Source organism: Grus americana, chromosome 1, assembly GCF_028858705.1.
Source record: "Grus americana isolate bGruAme1 chromosome 1, bGruAme1.mat, whole genome shotgun sequence".
NCBI lineage: Eukaryota > Metazoa > Chordata > Aves > Gruiformes > Gruidae > Grus > Grus americana.
In genome coordinates, this window is record NC_072852.1 from 210174155 (window position 1) to 210197652 (window position 23498).

Consider the following 23498-nt stretch of genomic DNA (forward strand, 5'->3'; position numbering starts at 1 on the left):
CCTCTGCTCAGTCTTCCCGGTTGGGTGGCCTGTAGCAAACCTTCACTATAGTGTTACCTGTCCCTGCCCTCCCTTTAATCCTGACCCATAAGCTCTCGGTTGGGTCCTCATCCTTTCCCAGGCAGAGCTCCATGTGCTCCAGTAAGTCATTGACATAGAGGGCGACACCTCCTCATCATCCCTGTCTGTCCTTCCTAAAGAGCCTGTATTGCTCCATTCCAACACTCCAGTTACAGAAGCCATCCTACCACATCTCCATGATGCCAATGAGATCATAGCCCAGCAGGCATGTGCACTTCTCCAACTCCTCTTATTTATTCCCCATGATAAATGCATTTTCATAGAGGCATTAAAGTTGGGCCCCAGATGAAGCTTGCTGGCTGGCTGGAACTCCTTCATGCTGCGTTTCAGGTGTTCTCCTGCTGGCCTGTGATCCTTTTCCAGGCTCTGGACATCTATTGCTGGCACTGGCATCAAACTGGTAGGAGTGGGATGGATTGAGGTTCCCCTTCCACGGCAACTTTAGTTTAAATCCTATCTCCTCTGATTATCTTAGTGGACTGCTCAAATTCTGTGACATCTCTAACATCACTGAGCTATTCATAACAGTTTTGCAGGTGGTTAACTGCAAAACTGTTTTCTTACAAAATAAATTTTAGGTTTGTATGACTTTCTAGGCCAGTGGTTAGTACAGCTGGGACTTTAAAGGTCAAATTCTGCTTTGTATGTTGCATGTTGAGGGGATCGAGTGCACCATCAGTAAGTTTGCAGACAACACCAAGTTGGGCAGAAGCATTGATCTGCTTGGGTTAGGAAGGTTCTACAGAGGGATCTGGACAGGCTGGATCGATGGGCTGAGGCCAACTGTATGAGGTTCAACAAGGCTCAGTGCCGGGTCCTGCACTTGGGTCACAACAACCCCACACAATGCTACAAGCTTGGGGAAGAGTTGCTGGGAAGGTGCCCAGGTGAAAAGGACCTGGGGGTGTTGGTCAACAGCTGGCTGGATATGAGCCAGCAGTGTGCCCAGGTGGCCAATAAGGCCAACAGCATCCTGGCTTCTATCAGAAATAGTGTGGCCAGCAGGACCAGGGCAGTGATTGTCCCCCTGTACTCGGCACTGGTGAGGCTGCACCTCGAGTACTGTGTTCAGTTTTGGGCCCCTCACTCCAAGAAAGGCATTGAGGTGCTGGAGTGTGTCCAGAGAAGGGCAACGAAGCTGGTGAAGGGTCTAGAGCACAAGTCTGATGAGGAGCAGCTGAGGGAACTGGGGTGGTTTAGCCTGGAGAAAAGGAGTCTGAGGGGAGACCTTCTCGCTCTCTACAACTACCTGAAAGGAGGTTGTGGTGAGGTGGGTGTTGGTCTCCGAAGTAGCAAGTGATAGGACAAGAGGAAATGGCCTCAAGTTGTGCCAGGGAAGGTTAGAAAAAATCTCTTCGCCGAAAGGTTTGTCAATCATTGGTGCAGGCTGCCCAGGGAAGTGATTGAGTCACCATCCCTGAAGGTATTTAGAAGACACGTTAGATGTAGTGGTTAGGGACGTGGTTTAGTGGCGGACTTGGCAATGTTAGGTTAATGGTTGGACTCTATGATCTTAAAGGTCTTTTCCAACCTAAACAATTCTATGATTCTATGACTCTATACCTAGGTCCAACTAGGTGATATACTTAATCCCACGCTCCCTGAGGATTATTTTTTCCTTAATAAGGATTTCACATTTTAGAGAAGTTCAAGTCAGATAGATGTATTTACTTTAAAATAGGAAGGAAGATACAGATATAAGAATTTTAAGGCCATATACTTGCTGGTCTTTGAAGTTACTGATCTGGCATATATTTGTGGATTTTTTCTGCCATTGGCAATCTCACAGGAAATTTTTCAGAGTTAAATCTTACATATTTTCTCAAGCAATATTACTGCTGTAATGTCTCTAGAGTGCTGCAAGATCTGCAGAATTTGGCCTAGGGAGCTGTAGTAAATGAAAGTCTGTGATTATATAATTTAGACCATGTCAACATCTAGTTTTTTTTCTTAAAAGGAATCTTGTAGAGCTTCACTGTGGTCAGGGTTGAATAGTCTTTCTAGTTCTCTGCTAATAACCCTCATCATCTTGACAGCACTTTCTCAATATGCAGCATAAATTTACGCAGGAGTTGAGAGTTTGAGGTGGTTGAGGGATGTTTTCTGTAGGCTAAAACTTTTTTAATTAGAAGTTCTCTGTTGGCAAACTTCATTTTGAGAAACCATTTTTCATTAGCTGTATGGAACACAGTGAAAATACTGAGAAAAATTTTCCAGACTAAAATCTCTCATTTCAGAAAAAAAAAAAAAAAAGGAAAATGTCATATTAAAATGAAATTACATTTTGAAGTATTTGATGTTTTATTCCATTATTTTATGACAGAACAGCAGTAATGATACATAATTGTGACAGACAGTGGAATACTATGACATGGCTTGACTTGATACCATGTGTCATGAGTTAATTCATGAATTGTGAAAGTGATATAGTTTTAGAATATTTTTTTTAAAAATGTTCTTTTATCACTTTGTGCAAAACTTAGAAAGCACTGATTTTCATGTGAAGCTGCCATGAGTCAAATAATTTCAAATATGGAATTTGCTTATAAAGAAAAAGAAATTCAAAGTTTTTCAGCCATCTCTTATTCTTAGGAGGTAGCATTGTCACACAAAAGTTGAACTGCACAAAGAAGAAACCTAACTATTTCATTTGCAGTCAGCTAGTCTATTTCTGATCTCACCTTCTGCTTATAAACTAGACTGATTTTCTGTTCTCTTCTTGTATCCATGAAGTATCCAGTGAAGTCAACAGTGTTCCCCAGTTAGGGCCACGATTTAACAAATCCTGTTTAAAATAATTGCTTCCACTTCAAGGGGCAACGTATAAACTGCTTTTAACCTGTTGTTCTTCAGTCAAAGCAGAAACTGGCCTGTCCCAGAGTGAGAGGGCAACCCATGTGCTCAGTCTCAGCAGGGTGTTGTTTTATTGAGTAATATTGAACTTTGCTGTTTATGGCTGTTGTGGTTACTCTTCAGTGACATAATATCTGTCTCTAGAGCACCATTTTCTATTAGTCAAACATAAATTCAGCCTGTATTGTTGGCGTCTGCTCATAATGATGCTGATACCTACCCCTTCAAAGGATGAAAAGGTGTTGTCTTTGTTCCAGTGCACTCAAGCACAGAAGAGCATAAAATTTTGCCCAGAAGTAGTTCCTCTATGTGACCGGTTCTTCTAAGTGATCACAGGTGTTTTCCATTACAGAACTAAAACTGAACATTAAATCTCACGTTGGTGTAAATGAGGAGCTACTCAATCACAGTTGCTGGCATGGTTCTGGTCATATTTTGTAAATCTAGAGTAACTCCAGTAAAGTCAATGGACTTAGTCTGGATTTACTTTGGATCTAAAAGAGTTTACTATTTGACCTTAGGTATATTGGCACAAACTTGTCTAAACAAGTAAAGAAGGATTGAAAAACTTTTTCCTTAGAAAAAGAAATAAATGTTAGGAACTATAGAATGTTAGCAGGTTTGTGAGAATCCCATCACGCAGAAGTGGGCACTGGCATGATAAATGCAAGCTGGCAATTAAGCTTGGCATCTGTACACGACAAAAAACTAAGCAGGCCATTTGTAAGAAAGGAGCTAACACAATATGGTTTTTTTGGCAGAAAGATTAGTTTAAGAACTTTCCACCATCTTTTTCAAAATGAGCCATGTATTTTTGGCTTCGCACTGCAGTTGACTATCTTGTTAGCTAAATAAGTAAGTTAGTTGACAGAAATGTTTATGGTCCTGTGGTGTGAAGTTGAGTGTTGAAATAATTCAGGTTTAAAAAAAAATATCCTTAATGAAAAGAAATGAAAAAAACTGTCACAGAATAACACTGTGTCTAATGGAATAAGCTCCACTTCTATAGTAATATAGATAAATGCCTACTGAGCCACATCTGGCTTGCATTTAGACAGATTCATCATCAAAAAATGCAGTTTCACTCCAGTGATCTCTGACTCTAATGAAATGTTCTTATGGAAAGAAACATCACTCTGTTGACCTTTAGTCTCTTCCATATCCACTCTTGAGCACTGTAGATCTCCTTTAGGTAGGCTATAAAAGTTAGACAACAATATAGGATATGGTAATTGCACTAGGAGTTGGACTACAAGCAAACACGGTCACTTTCTTAACAGGCTTTCTCCTAGAATAGAGAGGATCTAATGGTTGTTTTGTTTTTTTGGTTTCAAGTCTACAGAATATCTAAGGAGGGGACATTCATTGCCCCAGTCTTACCCTACTGACCTTTTCCTTGCTGTGCTACAGTTTCCTAGGCTCATTCCACATGGGTCCTAAGAGTTGCAAAGGTCCACCTTCACTGCCAGGAGAAAAGGAGCTGCTCAGCCTCTTTTCTTCCCTTTTTGAATCACATACAAGGGGTCCTACAGATGCTCTGAAATGGCTATGGGGCACGTCAGGGAGGGCACATCTAGATGGACTGATAAACAGGCATGCTCTGCCCCTGAGTTGAGCTAACTGGATGCATCCAAAAGCCATGCAGCACTATGACCAAGATAATATATGCTGCTTCTCTTCCTACCTAAGCTGTATGGCTTCTGAATCATATCTGACTTGCATACATCCTCAAGAACATGGAGTTTCTTCCCAGTGTATTGGAAAAACTACCTAAATCACATGAAAACCATTAGAGCCTATTGGTGACAACCATGACATGCCTCTTGCGGCATTTGGAGGGCTCCGAATTACCATAATGATGAGCTGGAGCTTCATAACCAGGAGAAAGATGAGCGTTCTTTAGCTTCTGAAGGGTTGTTACACAAAGAACTCACTTGGAGGAAAATTTGATCCAAAAGAGCTCTTTTCCAATGCAGTGACATTGCCATTATTCACATTAAAGCATGACCCTCTTCAAGTGTAGACTGGCAGATGACACTATGATGTTAACAAAGACCAGCTGTGACTGCGCTCACTAGCCATGAAATTAATGTGACAAAGAGACAGCAATAGAGAAAGAGTTTGATACATTAATCAGACAAAACACCAATTCTGGTTTTAGAGGTAAAATAACTTCTTCCAGGTTGCTTGAGAACTGTAGGTGCTTTCCTGCTCATTGCACGGTTCTGTTGAACATCTATGTTATTGCCTTTTTTCAAATAGCTACTGCTATTTTCAATAATAAAACATATCCATTTGTATCAAAGGGGTATACTTGATCTATGACACTGTTTAGCTGTCAGTTTAGACTTATTGACAAAAAGCAGGTTTTACCCTTTTTCTGCAAGTATGCACTGAATTATTGTTATTTAATGAGCAGTCATACTGAAATTTAGGCTTTGTGAGTGAGTGGTCCATTTTGACTCTGCTTCTCATTAAACCCATCTGTGACTCTGCATAACTTCCACAGACTGTGCCTTTGCTTTTGTTTACAATGCTAGCGGCATGATGGTAGACTCATTATTTCATGACTTGTTTACTTCAATTCCCTTTACTCCTCCTATTCCACCCTTTGCATCTATTCACATATTTTATGCAGAAAAATGCGAGCAAACCTCTACTCAATTTTGTCACCTTTTTCCTTCCCATACTTCATGTGGTTCCCCTTTTCAAAGGCAGAAAACACAGCTATGCCCAGATTAATGTCTGGATTCTCTGTTGGCTTCAGGAGACAAATTCCAAATTATTATTTATTTTTTTTCCCCCAGAGAAAGCTTTATGGCATTTCACACTGCATTAAGAGTAATACGGAACATATTAAAAGCTTTGCTTTCTTATCCTCACACCAACTCCTCTATTGCATTGTTTCGGCCCTTGCACAGTTCCTTGCAAGCAGAAAACTCTGGGACATGAAAAGTAGATCATATTTGATTCAGCAGATATATGATATTGTAGCAATCTTTATTGATAAACATATAATGTGCTATCCTTGTTTATTAGCAATTTAGCAAGATTCGAAAGAGATTGAGTAGACAGATAATTAAGAATTCCTTTCAGGAAGGAACCCTTGTTTACTAGCAAACTAGGAACGTTCAAACCAGGTTGGATTGTTAGATAATTAAGATAAATAAATTATTTTGGAAATGATACTAAGGGTCATTTCTGAGCTATAACTTAATCCCTAATCCTTAGAGTTTGGGAAGAAGTTTGCTATGGAGTTCACAGTGGCAGAATGTAGACATGTCGTGCCAGCTGGCAGCATCCTCTTTCACCCTTGCTGTGCAGCCCGCCTCCGGAAGACCCTGGATTCCAGGGCAAACCTGTAACCCCTATGGACATGATTATGATCATGTGTAAGTAGATTATTAGATGATCTCTTGTTGTACAGTGTTGCATTACTTTGCTGCGCTTGGTGCAGAAGACATTATCTCCTAATAGATGGATTTAGGATCTGATCTACTTTACAGTTTCTATTTTCTTATCAAATGCTTTTAATGTGGTTCTTTCTGTCTTTTGCTATTCCAGGAGAAAGCATAACTTTTTTTTTTTTTTTCTATTTTTTTACTTTTTTACTCTTGTGTGTGTGTGTGCTGCTTTATGGAATCAGCTCAAACTGCCCAGAATTTAAAGACTAACCCCAGAGAGAATCAATTTACAGATGGAAATGGCATAATAGAATAAAATATGTTACCTTCCAAAGTGTTTCGGAAACTGTAATTGGCCATTTTATCCATGGATCCAGATTCATACTGAGTCAGTGATAGGCAAAATTCAACTTCAGCTGAAGATGGGAGCCTTGGGGTTCTTGATTTATCGTTGTTCCCAGGATTTCGCAGTATAGGCCCCTCACTTGTGGCATTGCATAAAGCCTGTTGACTGTTGTACTCTTCAGACCGAGTACAAATTACCTGTATAAAACACTTTCTATTAGTAGAATTGTAGTCGTAAAAAAAATAAATAAAAGCAAAAGAAGTACTTTGATTAATATTTTTAAAGGAGCAAGGAAAATGTACAATTTAATGTTTGTTGCAAGAATATATATTAATTTTTAAATTTTCTATGTATGATTTTAATAGAAGCTGGGTTATTTCATAGCAGACACCCCTCTACTACAGTGCACATTTTGAAATAATACACTAGTCTGTATCTGAAACTACCCATATGGACTGAAGCATCAATTCTCATTTATGCCCCTGAAAACTCACTGAGGCTAAATTCAGTGTTACATACCAATGCAGCAGGACACAAATGGAGTTAAATCTGCTGCTGCAGTTGCTAAATGAGGATTCAGCAGATTACTGAACAAAGTCACAATCGCAGATTTTTCTCCCCACCAAGTAAAAGGGGGAACTGTTGACTTCGAGTATGAAAATAAAAATCTTTTATACTGAAAATATCTGTCTTTGCTTTGTCAGACTAAATGGGAACTTGGTTTCATTATGCCCTGATGATGCTATACGTAAAAAATGGGAAAAGATGCTGCTCTGCTTCCCAGGAATGTTGTGGGGATGAACGTATATCACCAACTGAGATACTGTAGTGATGGGTATTGGGAAAGGACCTTAACAGAGAGATGAATACAGATGTTAAATACTGTCAGAATCCAGCATCATTTATATAAATGTTCTGGGTTCACAGGCAAAGTTCAGTTACCATGGCATAACAAGTCATTATTTGTCAGATGATCTGTAGAAGCTGCCAGTCCAATTTGAGACTCCTGGAAGAGCAAGGTAACTCAATGTAACTTCAAATGATAGTCAGCTAATTTTGGCTGAGTCAAACTCCTTCACATTTGCCATGGGTTAAAAGAGCCCACACAGACTGTAAATGTCACTAAGGTGCTGCTCGATATCTTTTTAAGCCACAATAACTTATTTGTTACCTAAGGATGTGGGCCTTCTGATGACCATGAGCTTTTATAGTAGCTCCCACTGCATCCTCTGGTCAGAGAAGTGATGGGGATGAGGGAAAGGATTTTTTTCATATTCTGGTACAATAAACCTTCAGGGAGTTAGTACAAATACTAACTCCTATTTCTACTTTATATTCAGGAACTTGCCTAATATGGAGTCAGGACGGAGGATGGAGAAAAATATAATGACACAGTGACAAGCAGAAGATTAGAAGCCTAGAGGGTTTGGTGGGTGTGTATAGTGGTACAGCTGATGGGTCTATGGAAATAAAACAGAGCAACAGTGGCTCAAAACTCCCAGAAATGGTTTTGTATCCCTTTCAGGTGAGGCTGAGGCTCTGAACCAAAACTGCTGTCTATTGGTTTGCTTCTTTTCTGAAAAACCCACCAAAACAAAGAAAACTCCAAACCACCAGAGATCCCTTCAAAATATAGCGCTTCATGGTTAGCAGGTAATCAGCATGAGAACTTTGTGTGGAGAAAGAATAGGTCTCATTATTGCATGAAACATCATAAGGGATAAAACACATAACACTGAAATCTCCAGACTTTCATGCTGGTGTACTTCTATTTCATGGACAGAAACAATGAATGAGAACGTGAGTGAAAGCGATCAAATTTGCTGTGAATGGGACAGGAGAACAAGAGATTCTCTGTTAGTGAAGGAAGTAAGTGGGAGATTCATTTCACCAGCGCTAGTTGTGTACAGATTGCCAGATTGAAGCAACACTTTAGGACAACCTCTGCAGTCAATAGAGAGGCATCTCCTCAGTGTGATTCAGCCCTCCTAAGCCAGGTGTCTGGTAGGTGAGATGTACTTACCTCTAGGGGTGCCTAACTCTCTCCATTGTCTAAGTCAATGAAACAGAATGTGTAAAAAAAATCAATGCAGAAACTGTCTCTGGACTGCAATTAACAAGGGAAGCAAAATTAAGAGTGTTCAACTTAATGCTCTGCTTCTGCATTAGGATGGGATGAATCACGCCCTGGAGGCACGGACGTGCCTCTGAAGTGAATAAAGACAGAGCCAAAAGCAAGTTGTTTTGCTGCCTAACCAACTTTTGAATGAGTGGAAGATGAGATGAATCCTTTTCTAAGCGATTTGACCACAAATTCACAGAAAATGTATGATGGGGCTGGTGATATAATCTAGATTTCTTAAGAATCTGGAGTTCTTAAATGATAAGTTCCCTATGAATATGAATCTCATGAATAAATTATTCTCATCTTTTTTTGAGGAGATAAGAAAGCTTATCAGAGAAATTTATCCTTAGAGACTGCTCTGTTAGCTGAAATCTGCCCTAGTCTGTTAAAACTGCTAAGGTGCCCTTGGAGGCTGTAGGTAGTTGTCCAGCAAAGAGTTTCATGTGCACATCTCCCCCTAGAAGCTCGCCGAGTGGGTCAGGATTGTGCCTCTAAGAGGGACTGATGTCAGGACTGTGCCTCTAAGAAGTCTTTTAAGGATCCCCACCAAGAAGGGAGAGGTAGTGACAGGGAGAGACCTACAGTTATAAACACAAAGTGTAGCTACAGTGCTGTTTTTATGATTGTTTTGTGTTACTGAAAGAATTTATTCGCATTAGAAGGAAAATGTGGGGATGATTCATCCTGAGGGAGGTGTTCTAGTAATTTCTTTGTTTGTAAAAATCCACAATCCTATGTCCCTAGAAGTACATTAGTGAAGACAGCAAGTGTGTCTTGGCTGGTGGAGCTCAACCCATTTCCCATTTGGCACTTCACTCAGAAACTGCATACATGTGGATTTTCTGTTTAGCTCTGTTACCTATGGACCTTATCTAGGTCCATGTCTTCTCCTGGCTTCTCTGACCTGCCATCTCCTACCTTTTCATCCTCTCCCCACTGCCCTGGGGATATACGCCCATTGGGTCCTGAAGACAAATCACACGCTGCCTTCAAGACTGGCAGATATTCGGACAGGGAATCTTCAAACACGAGCTCAAATATATCTAAACAAAGGAACATTTCCCCTTCGTTCTGTTTATCCATTTCAGTGGGATTTAATGCAACTGTTAATGTTATGAGGCTTACAAATGGTGAGAGTGCTAAATTATTTTTTTTCCATTTATATCTCAGTGTAGCCCTCATTAACTGTCTGACTAATTGAATTCATCCTAAACAGAAGCCAGATGCTATGAGGCATCTGGCAACTTATGGTCAAGAAAAGTCAACATAAGGGGCAGGAATGAAAACGCTTATCCATGACCTTCTTCTATTTGTTCTGAACTAAAAATTAAAGTCTGGCCATAAAATGAGCCAGGATGCTTTTCCAGAAAGGTGTAATTTAGGCAATATAAGTTATGGGTCTATCCTGAAACTAAAATTTGCTATTTTATCAATCATGTGATGTGTGGTAACAGAACATAGGTCAGTTCAATGGTTCATTCTTGATTTAATCTGCATAAAGCACACACAAAATGGGTTACATCATTGCCTTCTCTTCATTCAGCAGGAGGACTTTCTATTAGAAACATGGTGTTTTAACACATGATTTTTTGTTCCCTTTCACAACAGTCCTGAGCAAATTTCTCAGTTCACTGTGGATGAAGCTTCATATTCAAACTGCGCCCAATGCCTGCTCTCCTGCATGCATAAATTCACCGGCTCAAGGGAAATTGTTAGGAAGATAGTCTGAGGAAAAGCTTATGTAAGTAGTTAGCAGAGCAAATGCCAGTAGATGGCAGTCCAGAATACGCAGCATCACTCCTAGGCCTTGTAGCACCCAGCAAAAAAAAATCCTTCCTTGCACTGCAGTTGAGATCTTTAGCACAGCTCTTTGTATCGTTTCTTAGAAAACAGACTGTAAATGAGTGGAAGCGTTGCTGCTGTCTCGCACTTTTTCGAAATGGGAAGCCCTTTTGTCTTTTGGTTTGCAACTGCTTGCACAAACTAGCCCCTGTGCTTAAACAAAGTGAATTACCTTACAGGAATCTTCAGCAGTGTTCAGTCTTTTGTCTGCTGTTTTTAAATTCAAAGCTTTGGGGGCTTTGGTGACAAATTCTTTGTGGTTGCTTTGGACTTATTAGATCTGCGCTCACGGGGACATGCAATACAGGTAAGATATACCCGAAGACTTGGAAAAAGGTGATTTTCTATGGAAAATCTGTGGAAATACAGTACACTTAGAAAGTGATCTGAAGTTCCTTAGTTTGCTGGGGAAGCACGGCCAGTCAAAGGGTTAATCCACACCTCTGCTGCCTTTAGAGCTGGTCCCTTACTCTGTTTCCCTTCTGAGCCCACCGAGCAGAAGTCTGCCCACGTCTGGAAACGGTATCAGCATGTTTTCATAGTGTTGTGCTCCAGGTTAATACAGAACCGCTTCAGACTGCAGCCAGAGCTACCGCCTGACTTGCCTCTCTGTGGCACCGATCCCAGCTCTCCCGAGGGTGTTCTGTGGGCACTCCCTGGACCTCCTTGACACATCCCCGTCCGTCCGTTTGTCCTACATGAAGTCTAGATTGATGAACTGGAGCCTTGGGTCCCACTACGTGACCAAAAGAGATTTTGCACAGATTCATTGCCTTTCTCTTACTCCGGTTATTCTCACATTCTTGCTTGGGAATGGCATTAAAGCACAGCCCTCACGCTGGATTTAAAATATTTGGCAATTGTAAAGAGGTTTAGTTTTTACTTTTTTGGCTGCATTAAGGCCTGGCATAATCTAATCCTAATTAAGTGGCATCCAGAAGCCATTTACTCACCAAACTAGGAAAATGCAAGGAAATCCCCAAATAACCTGCAACAGAACAAACTGTACTTTTGGAGCTTGCTTTTATAGGCAAGACTTTAAAAGGTGCTGTGTCTACAGCAGACTAAAAAGTTTTTAAGAGACTGTGTGTATTTATATCTCCTTCTTCATGTACTCCTGAATATGAGCAGCAATGGAAAGGTAAAACAGACAGATGACTAAATGAAAAAAAAAAAAAAAAAGAAAATTTGTAAAGCAAAGCTTCAAAGAAATTCTAAGAAACATCTTTGTGCAAGGAGAAGGTCATTAATTATCTTTCTGACCCCTATGGCACATCCATTAACTGGATGAGCTGTGAAACTCAGCCTAAAGGGAGATGAGACAAACATGAGGTGACAGCACTGAAACAAACCCAGAGCCTTCAAGGTATTTTCTCAGCCTTCAGTAAAAGCCGGCTGAGTTTCATCTCTTTGCTCAGAGGCAGCCCAGAACCGAGGGGTAACTTACACCCCATTCAGCACCCCAAAATAATGCCGGGTGGAGTAGGAAACTCTGTTATCAACTGCTGCTGAAATCTTCATTAACACTTTCTGGTTTGGCAGAGGGGATTCCCTGCCCTCTGGCTGTCTCCGAGCTGTACCGTTAGTGTTGCTGTCTCCATGTCTACCGCAAACTCACCCACACATTCTTTTTTGGTGAATTATTGACAAAATCCAATTTTTATGAAATTCCTTAGCTATTAATTTATACACGTCTGAAAATGTTTATCTTTCTCGCTACTTGCCTCCTGAGCAAGCATGGCTATATACCAGAGAACAGCCCAGCAACCACAGGCCATACTGCGGGCACCACTCATGATCCTGCAGAAGAAGGGGAATTACTTTGAGATAACAGTGACGTAAAGAGGCCGAGGATACCCGAGTGGCTGCTCCTGCTGCGCACAGATCCTGATTCCCGCAGGCTGTGGTACTGAGCGAGGTGTGGCACGTGGAGAGTTATCTCTGTAACAGGAAACGTTTCAAATTTATAAACCATGTGAGCATATCATCAGGAGACCAATCTTGATAAACTCTGCCTTTATAATTACTTGGTCCATTTGGGCTGTTGGTTTTTGGGTTGGGGTTTTTTTGTGGGGTTTTTTGGGTTGTTTGTTTGGTGTGTTTTGTTTTTTTTTTTTAATTTACCAGCCTGTAGCTGACACCAAAACCCATTAAGTTGCAATAAAAAATAAAGTAATTGAGTTCATGAGATACTCGGGTGTGCACAAGCAGATGGATGTAAGTCTTTGGCTGATTTAAGAATCAGTAAGTGTTGGCTTCTGGTGTTTGTATTTTTGAAAGTTTCCTGCAGTTTTTGAAGGTGGACACGAATTAGTGTTTCAAATGATCCTCTTGTACTATTCAGCTAACAGTACAGTTCCCTGATAAACTGTGCTTAGAATTAAATAACTGCGTCTGAATAGCTGAATCTCTTACTTCTTATGAAGTCATATTTTCAGGTAATGGATCTAAAGTACTGTCATTATTAGTTCAGGAGCATGATATCCATTTTCTATTTGTGTAACTTGTTTCGCTTTGCGTTTGTGTAAGTGGTTCTGCAGGGTGATACAGAATGAAGCGCTGAGGGAAATTCTCCGTGCTTGCAACAAAGAATTGGCTGCAGGCTTACACCAGCACATCTGCGAGCAGACAGCTCTCCACGTTATGCAATTACTTCTCAAGTCACTCTGCTTTTTAGGAGAGACAAAATACAGAACTCTAAAGTTGGTGGTATAGCCTGCTTGCCACTATAGCATACCTAAACCAGCACTTACATTCTCCTGATTTATTTTTTTCATTGTCTGGGGGAGTCCCCAAACTCTAATGTTAACTACCAGTAGAAAGATTCTGCTTATATTTACAGAAGGCTTTTTATGTATTTGTAACTCCGCTGACTTCAGTTATTTGTCCAAATTAGTTCTAGTGGACAGGAGAGCAGAATTTCACCTACTACTATTTGAAGCATAATAATTATTTCTTTAGCAAATCCATTATCTTGAATAATTATACAAATGGGCACTAAACCAACAAATTCTCAAAATGTCATGGAAAATCTCCATTTCCCACATAGCTTTCTGCTAAGTTGGCATGGAATTGCAAAATTTGGTAAAGCATTAGTAGGTGTCATGCAGTTCTAATTCTGAATGCAACACTTGAATCATCACAAACAAGTAACTGAAAACATGAGAAAATCCTTCCCACCTACCCTAAAACATAAGCTAAGCAAACAAATAAAAACACTAAAGATTCCTGATAGTCTTGCTGGTAAAAACAGAGGCAGGAATCAGAAGTTTCTCTTAGATGATAAACATGAAAAAATGCGGACAGATAATTCATTCAGCTAAGTGGTAATAGCAGCATGTCGAAGAAAAAGTAAGGCAAAAGCAAGAATTTCAGCATGTATTCATGGGTATCCATGTTGCCATGGCAACTTCTCAATGGAATAAAGTATTTTCCCCTTTCTTTAGGAATAAAAAAAAAGAGAGATACTGTTCTGCAAATAGGCGTTTTGCCTTTTTTTTTTTTTTTTGATAAATCAATAACTATTTCCTAACATAGCAAGCGTTGTTTTGTTAAGTCTCTTTTGGAAAGAGACTTAAAATTCTAAAAAGGACACCATACTACAGATGTATTATTTAAAAGGTTTCTCGTGCCCTCTTTTTATTTTGAATACTTATTAAAAACCTAAATTCCTTCACATTTCTGGATCCTCCTGGTTTTTTTTCCTCTCTTGCTGTTTAGCTGCGGAGCTTGGATAATCAGCATATTCTGCAGCAGATCTATGGCTGTTTTCCGGTTCAAGCCAAGGCTATTTTTGTTCCCTTTTGAATTTCTGGAGCGCGGTTCTGATCCCTTACTTTGTGCTACTTGAAGGAACTGTATTGACTAAGTTATTCCATCATAAGCAATTGTTCAAATTTGGATTCAAGGCTAATAAAGAAAGATCAGTTTGTGTTGTATCTTCACCCAAACTCACTGACTGAAAATGCAGATCTGTTCAATATCTTTCATTCCTTTTCTAGATAAGGCAGCAGAGATATACATAGATAGAAGGTATTCAAGGGGAATAATACCCTTTGAAGGTAAAGTTATTGTAGTCCTGTTTTGGAAATTTTTATAAAAGTGTAGCATTTCCAGAAGTGGCTGGAAAAGTATGAGAGATAATCACCATTTTCAGAGATGATTTGGAAAACTTCAGCAAAGGACTTAGGTGCGTTTGCATATATACACTGACACATAATGTGATTTAGATGCAGCACAATTTTTATTGTTGCACCTATTGAAGTTATAAAAAAGAAATCTGTTAAAGCAACTTATAAAAGTTTGTCTTTATTTTCAGAATATATTTGTGGGAACTGACCCGAAATGGGAAGTTATAAACCTGACTGTTTCATAAATATATTCATGTACTCATAAAGTTTCTGAGTAGTTATTATCAGGATGGAAAAATTCTAAGAGTCTGGATATGATTAATAGTACCTTTGAAAAAAAGGAGATAAACATATCTGACCCCTCCAGGTCTTCTAGAAAATTCTGCTAGCAACTTGCTGATTCGTTTATACTACCTACCTCCTTCTATATTGGTTATCTCATCCAATACATTGTATTGATAGCTCCACTTGGCGTATGTAACCAGTGCAATTCTAGTTTCATTTAATCCACTTTAACACATTTTCACATAACTCTTTATTGAGCTCAGTGCAGAACAGCATCAGATCCACTTCATTCTGGTAATACAATCTAATTAAGTTAGTAGAGTTCATCCCGATTCATACTGTTAGAAATGAGCAGAATCTTAGAAAATGGGCTGAAAATACATGCTTGGAGCTGTATCTATTTTATAGCTATGCCTACACTGGTAAATTAAATGCGGCCAGGAAATCTCCTGGGCACTGGGGCCAAATGGCATGAAATAATCCATGTCTATGCCAGTAACATCATTTTAGCCTCCCAAACAAGGTGGCTATATGCAAACATTCTGCTGAAAATGGTCTCTGAAAAGTACCTTTTTGGGAGACAACTAGTCAATACATACAAAACATATACCAGAGAATGTCCTAAAATAGGTCTGTTACTGTATATGGGAATGTTTGAATTTACAGGTATATACACGACCCCTATTGTTCAGGGGACACAAATCAAGGCTAAATACAGTATAATCAGCCCAGTTAGTTGATGTTTTGTAATGCCAGAGTGTCAGAGAGCTGCTGGAGCTTGTATCTCTTTCACTTTCCATTAAATCACTAAAACTGCTCAACCTTCATTTGGGCTGTTGCTACAGAAATAAATAGAACAAAGATAAATTTACACCAACATAATCATATACTTCAGCGCCAGAAGGGACTGTTGCTATTGTCATGATGGAATGTGTCTATGGAAGCCAATAGACCTTTGTCACTGTATTTTAGGCAACGTGGCAGTAATGAGCAAGAGACAAAAAAAGTCTCTAGAATCTCTGTGTTAGAACAGCACAGTATAGTTCAGTTATATGAGGACATATCATCTATTTAAATATGTAGCTATTGAGTTTACTTCTTAGTTCCTTTGAGCAACAGAAATTATTTCTTGTATATCTTTTGAACTACTGATGTGAATTACACAGCTGGTTCTTCTGAACTCTAAAGATTTATTTTGGTTGGTTCGTTCGTTTTTAATTTGAAAGCTGACAAGCTTAATTGGATGGTTTTTAACTCTTGGATGGTAGAAAGCACTGGGAGAGGGGTAAAGTCTCTGAAAACTCTTTGCTTCTGTTTCCATCATTCAGTCACCAACTGCCTTGCAATGCTTGCGTGCTAGCAATTTGTGTACATAAATCCTACTTTTTGTCACCTGACTGTTTCAGCAGACCCAAGCCTGTTTAGCCTGCTAAAGGCCATGTCTGGACACAAAAGTATAACTTTGCTCTTTCCTCCTTAACTTTAGGTTCTTAATTAAGCAGCCTAAATCCTACAATCAAGGAGTGAACAGACAAAGAGACAAATGAACAGTTCTAAATGAAGGTTAGGTCCATGTAAACCGATTTGCTCTCTGGTAGTGCTTACTTTCTCTCCAGGAATGTCTAAGGGAACGCAGCGTGGCTAAGCTCCCAGCTTGTGTACCTCACTTACATGCCTAATTCTGGCACAATCAACGTTTTCCTTCCCCTTCCCCTTGGACTGTCCTTACCTGCCACGAGAAGAAAAATGACGCTGGGCTCAGTAAATTAGGGTTGGTGGGATGTCTGCCACCCATGTATTCATCAGTGCAGACCACACAGTCCTCTGCATCTCGCCAGTCCCAGTAAGGGATGGTGAAGTTTTCATCACCTGTTATCTTCTGGATCTCACGTTCCCACATCAGCAGAAAGACTCGATGCCAAGGAAGAAAACCAGGGGCTTCGTGGGCAAAATCAATGTCCCGCCACACATTGGACCCACCTAAGAGTGTGTCTCGAGAGGCATAATAATGCATCCACACAAAAAGATCATACACGTTGATGTTTCTGAACATGGGGTTGGAGCCATTGTTCATCTGAGTATACGTGCCAGTAGCAATAACATAGTCCTCGCTAGGGGTATTCTTTGCCAAGTTAAGGTAGGCAAGAAACTTGTCCTTCTCACTGGTGGTGAGCTGGAAGATGTTTCTTCTCATTCTTAGTCGCCTTTCAGTGCAGTTGAGTCCTGCGAAACCAAACTTACACTCCCCACAGTTGAATCCCATGAAGTTGCCTTCGCATTTACACGTCCGGTTGAAAAATACAGAGGGCCAGTCCTCTCTGTCATCCACGCCCGAGAAAGGGAACTGTGGTCCCAGCGGAGCCTGAGAGAGAAGGATGTTCTGGCAGGACCCTCTGCTGGAAAGCTCCCCACAAGGGGACCCGTCTCCATCCCAGGGGGGACAGCACTCCTTCCTCAGCAAGCTCTGCGTGTTTGCACAGGCTCTGGGGAACTGCCCGGTGGATGGCTGAAGGATGACTAGCAGAAAACCCATGGCAAACAGCGACATCCTCACAGAACAGCAGGGGAGCATCGGTGTTACGCTTCAGTGCATGGAGTGCTCTCTCTGACCCTTCCAAAGTCGTGGGTGTGAAAGAAATTCCTTCTCTCCACCAGGAATGCTTCACTGCTGACTTCTGCTACAGTGCACCCTCCAATGCCCTTCCCCATTCCTACCCTGGAAACATTTACACATAAAATACACTTCAGGTTAATCTGATTATCACATGTTCTGGGTGAAAGCCAAGTGACTTTTTTCCCCACTGCCTACAGGTTTCAAAATACAGGCATTTATTATAAACCTTCATCTTCTGCCTAGCACATGATTGCTTTCCTCTAGCAATTGGAGAGGAAGTAAAATTAAAATTTGGACACAGAAACAATTGTTGGCTCTTCAAATTCCTTGTTTGATTAGATGCTTTAGAGTAAATAATTGTTTAAAAAAAGACCCAGAAAAATCTGATCAGTTAAATAAACACAGTGAACCTAAAAATGAGAAAATAACCAGTTTTGGGGTAAGCTTTCTATTTTTTTAAGAGGAAGGAAACATAAAATGTGGTCAGATTAAGTGTGAACATGGGAAAGAACCGGAAAGAATGGTTTGGCTTGGCATTTTTATATTTCAGTGTAAGCTACCTTTCCCCGGCCAGCATACAGCAAAATAACTTCACAAGTGAAGTGATAAACATTCCAGAAAAAAATATTTTTTGTTCCCTTAGAGACCATAGCGCTTTGACAGTTAATGACACACCGAAATCTGCACCCAAATCTTCTCCGCATTTTTGTGGGGAACATAGGCAATCTGCCAGTAGATTTTCAGAAAGCACTTTAAGAAGCTTTCTCTGGACCTGGGACACACATCTTGACTCCTGTTTTTCTCCCATCAGGCAGTTTGCAAACACCATATCTGTGTTTCTTATATGTCACGGGGCAGCCTCCAGATCGCCCACCTCTTTCTTCTTATACATTAGCCGGATGAGAGCTAATAGAGCTGCATGGGTGGCAATACAAGTTATACATCCTTGAAGTTGCCCCTTGAAGCAAAGGGACAGCAGTTGTTTTGCTGCTGGGCAAATTGTGCATGAACTATCCACAGTTTTCTTCAGCTACCACTGTTATTAGCAAGAGTGGTTTTGTTGGTTTTATTTTTTTACTAAAAACATTCTGAGTAATTTCCTTATGCTTAGGGAGAATCTCAGCAGGGCAGGAACAACGTATAGGCAAATAAGTGAGAACTTTGCTGGGAAACGATGCCTTTTGCTGGGATCAGCAGGTCATCACATGACTGTGCTGAGGAGCACGAGGTGCTTTAATCCTGTTGGCTTCTACGCCTCAGGTATTCTAGGAGATTATCCCTGAGTCCCGCTGCCAAAGAGCCTGTGATGGGTGAGCTTGGAGTAAGAAAGGCAAAGGAAAAGTAGTTGCTTTTTCAAACAATATTTCTAACCACAGGCTGATGTTTACTATTGTTTGACTGATTCCCCTGGTTTCCATGCTAGGCTTGTAAAACAGATTTCATCATAGAAATGTTACTTGCTTGATTTATTTTATTTTCTCTGTGCCTGGCTGTTTGGGAAACCTTTGCAATTTATTTCGTTTACTCTTCCTCCCATGGAGACTAGTGCAAAACTACTATACGTGAGAAGAGACCCATCTCTGAGGATAATGATATATATCTTTTAATTTTCACTGAAAAGCTACAGGGATTGGGAAAGACTTGAGGTAGAGCCTCAGAGTGAACCAGAAAAGCCCTCAAATATATATTTAGGCAGACTCATACACACAAATACAGTCAATATCCTATTTTTATATTCAAATGAGATTTTATGTTCGATGTTAAAAAATAAGAATTTGAGCCTTGACAGCTGTCATATGACAAGCTTCTGAAGCAGCTGGTTAACAGAGGAATCCCCTGTGAAACAGTATGAATGAGAAACTCTGAATGAGGAATGTGACTGAGGAGCAGCACATGCCCTTCTTGACCTACTATTGAGCAGAGTCCTGTTTTGAATAACTGTCAGTGATTCAGATAGCAGTTGGGAAATCAAACCTTCCACATATCAACAGCTATAAGCATTAAAGAAGTAAGAAAATACATGTTCCTATTCCCGTGCGTGACTGTAAAGTCACCAAAACATGAGACAGTCACACCTTACATGCTGCATCTTGGCAAAACTATCTTCATTAAAAAGACCTCATGGGACTTTCCATCTCTCTTGTGCTTCAACCCAGCATTCTTTATTTCCTAGTTCATCTAAATAAAGCCATCATATCTGCATGAAGTTTGTGCATAAGTTGAATTTAGTCTTTTTGAGTGAGAACTCTTTCCCTTGTGTTCTGCCAGGGGGTTGGCATCATCTTGCCATATCCTCTGAGAGACCCATTTCTCAGACCTGGGTCCCTGCATTTGAGTATAGGTCAAGAAAATGCTAGGTGGACCATAAGATCAGCATGGCTAAGGCACACCACTTTCTATATCCAAGAACATGAAAGACAGAGGTTTTTGGCCATATCCAACTTTACTTGATTTGAAAACATAAATGACCAGAAATCAATTCACAGTTGGGTCTCTGTTGTGATTTAATAAAAATAATAGTGATGATGATGATGACAACGACGACGACAATAATAATAATAGAAGTGATGCACCAATGCAATTGCTCACCACACGCGAAAGGAAAAAAACAACCCCAATGCCCAGACTATTTCCGAGCAGCGATCCCGCCTCCCAGTTAGCTTCCCCAGTTATATCCGGAGCATGACATTATACGGTGGGGAATATCCCTTTGGCCAGTCTGAGTCACCTGTCCTGGCTGCGCTCTCCCAGCTCCTTGTGCACCTGGCAGGGTGTGAGAAGCTGAAAAGTCCTTGACTTAGTGTAGACACTACAACTACCTAGCAACAACTAAAACATCAGTGTGTTATCAACATTATTCTCATACTAAATCCAAACCACAGCACTGTATCAGCTGTTAGACAGAAAATTAACTCTATTTCACCTGAAACCAGGACAGTCTCGTAGAGGCAACCTTCAACAACAAACTAGCATGAGGCTCTGCCTCATGTCCCTAAATCTTAACTCCACCCTAAAGTTTGCAACTGGATCAGTTAAAGTATTCGTTTCAGTCTAGTAGAGTGGCACAGTAATACAGTATTTAAAATCTAACTTGTGTTTTCTTTACAAAGTCCTGAAGTGCTTTATAGAGATGTCAATGGTTATTGAAGGAAAAACCCCAGACACAGAGTAGTGAGATGTCTTCCTGAAGTTCATGTGTGGGCTTCCTTGTGTCATTAGGATCAGATTTTCAGCATTATGCTGAATGCTAAACCAGACATTGCATAGACATGGCCTGCAGCTTTCTGATGTGGCCATGGACAAAGAAAAGGATCAATTCAAACAAAAAACAATGGGCATTGAATGGGGGTTCATACTACCTCCTAAAATTAAGACTTGGTCTCCTCAGATCTGACTGGGCTGATCTTGAAAAGATCATTACTTCCTTTTGGAAGATGTCACAGGAAATTTCAATTCTGAGCTGCCAATATTGAAGCAGTCAAAGTTTCAAGTAATAGTGGGTTTTAAAAAATTCTGATAGCTGGATGACACCGCAAAGAAAGTATCTCTCGATACTGCTTGTTAACACTTTTTAGGAATTCTGTGGGGATTTTAAGGTTCCGTTGTCTATGTTGAGTGGGAAAAGAATGAAATCTGGGATGGGAAAATGGAGAATATTTTTTAATTGTAATTATTTTAAAAGTCAAGTATAAAACTGTGAAGAAACAAAGGCTGGATAGAAAAATTTGGTGTCGCTCAGTTCCAGTGGAAAGAAAAAGTCAAGAGAAAAAGAGAAAAAAAAAATCATGGTTAGAGATGGATAAGTATAAGGACCTTTTGACAGTGAGAGAACTCTGACAAATGGAAGGAAAGATAGTCTATTAACTAGTCAGGAAATTCAATCTGAGAAACCAGTAGGCTCAGACTGTGCTCTCTGATCCTTACCTGTTACTTGCTGCTCAGCATCAGCATCCTCATGCACTGCACAGGGCACCTGGTTTCAGCTGTTTTCCTGAGCTCCTGCTGAGCTCGCATTTCATATAGCAGAAGGACAAAGCATTGCTTTTTTCCCTTGCCCCATGACCTGTGTGCAGATGGAGCTATCAGGCTCCTCAGTGGTTTGCCAGTAAGCCAAATCTGGCTCCTGGCCCCCAGGAGAAAGAAAACAGGAGTGGAAGTAGGACGATGACACGATATAGATACTATGTTGTGGTCAAAACCAGAATGAAAAATCCATCTCCTGGTTACTGATAGATGGGGAGGGGAAGTTTTAGAAGAGTCCTGCTTGTTATAAAGAGTCATGAAGCAGCTAAGCATCTAAACATTACACAAGGAAAAAGAAAACATTCAATTTCTAGTTATAACCAACTTTTTATCTGTAGGTGGAAAAAAAATCAAGTTTCTGATTAGAAAGTAAGAATTTCACTAAGTTCACTCCTACTAATCAAAGCTCTTTACTAAGAAGCAGACTAGAAATTCCCACAAGTCTTTTAGCCTAAGACAAAGACCTCCTTACCTTTTGGTATGATATATGAAGATAAGGCTTAAACATCCATTTGGATGTATGAAAGGAGGACTACCTCCTCCGGATGTATGAAAGGATACCTCCTTTGGATGTATGAAAGGAGGCTCAAAAATGATTCTAAATGCTGTAAGTAACCGACTTTTAACTCGGGACCATCATACCTAATATGTAGCTGTCAGCTGATGGTCTGATAGGTGTAACCATGGGCATATTCAGCCATGAGTGGGATGTCGGGCCCCTAATCTGAAATTCAGTGCAAAGTTCAGTTAGCTTGGCTTGTGCAGGAGTTCAAAGCACTCCTGTCACCCCAGCTAGCCTTAGCCCTGAACTCTTGCAGAAAGAATTCACAGGGGTAGTTGGTTTCCCAGGCTAAAGTCATGTTATCATGATTATGAAGAGCAATCTTTGCATTAGCAGATCAACGTCCTTCCTGCTCCTAATGTAACCTGGTCCATGCATGAATGCCCAGTCTCAGCATTATTGAATCAGTCAGAGAACACAAGGCCAGTGCTATTGTTTTATGGGTTTTACAGTGCATGCAAAGAGGAGAAACACTCATTCTAGCAAAAACATAAAGGTGTGGACAGATGATATTTGATCAGTCACAAATCCTGCTGGCACAAAGTTAATCTACCCATTTTAAAAACATTGAACCTGTGAGTTTTACTGGATCAGTGCTTTTATTATGTGGCCGTGTTATTTTTGATCTGATACTGGGAGCCCTAGAGACAGACTTAATGCATCAGAAAATAGGTATTCAAACTGGTCTGAAAACATAAGCTAAATATTACAGGTAACATCTAGGAGTAAGAAAAAAAGTCATTGATCTCATGTCCAAAGCAAGGGAGAAGAGGTGCTGATGTAATCGGAGTAATAAAAGTATAGAATCAGCAGCAAAAGACAAAAGGCAGTTTTCCCCTGTTATAGACTGAAGATGGTATGAAAGTAGTTACTAACCTATCAATCTGCATTCTACATGATTTGGGTTTTTGCTGCAGGCAACACAAAACTTCTCTGGTATCTATCAGTCTTGATGACAGGACAGCATCTAAGGGGGATGCTGAAGCAATATTTTCTATAGTTTTGTTACACTCCACTTACACTTCACCTCTGCTTTCAGCTCTTTGCTGAAAGGCAGCTTGGCTTCTGGCTCTTGGGAACATGCTGGGAAGAGTGGAAATTTTGGTAAGTGGGTCTGAATGTTTTCCTATCAGCTTTCAGAGGAAAACAACCCATACAATATTTTACTGCTGTGTGGCTGATACATGAATTTGGCCTTCATAGCAGGCTAGGGCCCAGGTTTAACTAGGTGGA

The 23498-nt window shown here is 40.3% G+C and overlaps 1 protein-coding gene across 1 annotated transcript in view; it reads right to left on the reverse strand.

The window, feature by feature from the left end:
* TYR (tyrosinase) overlaps positions 1–17638 on the reverse strand; it is a 52909-nt gene extending 35271 nt beyond the window's left edge. The window contains exons 1-2 of the mRNA XM_054849866.1: positions 16796–17638; positions 6665–6881 (exon numbers count right to left, since the gene is read on the reverse strand). Coding sequence (XP_054705841.1) covers positions 6665–6881; positions 16796–17638 — 1060 coding nt within the window. The remainder of the gene's footprint in view (positions 1–6664; positions 6882–16795) is intronic.
* Positions 17639–23498: the final 5860 nt, after the last annotated feature.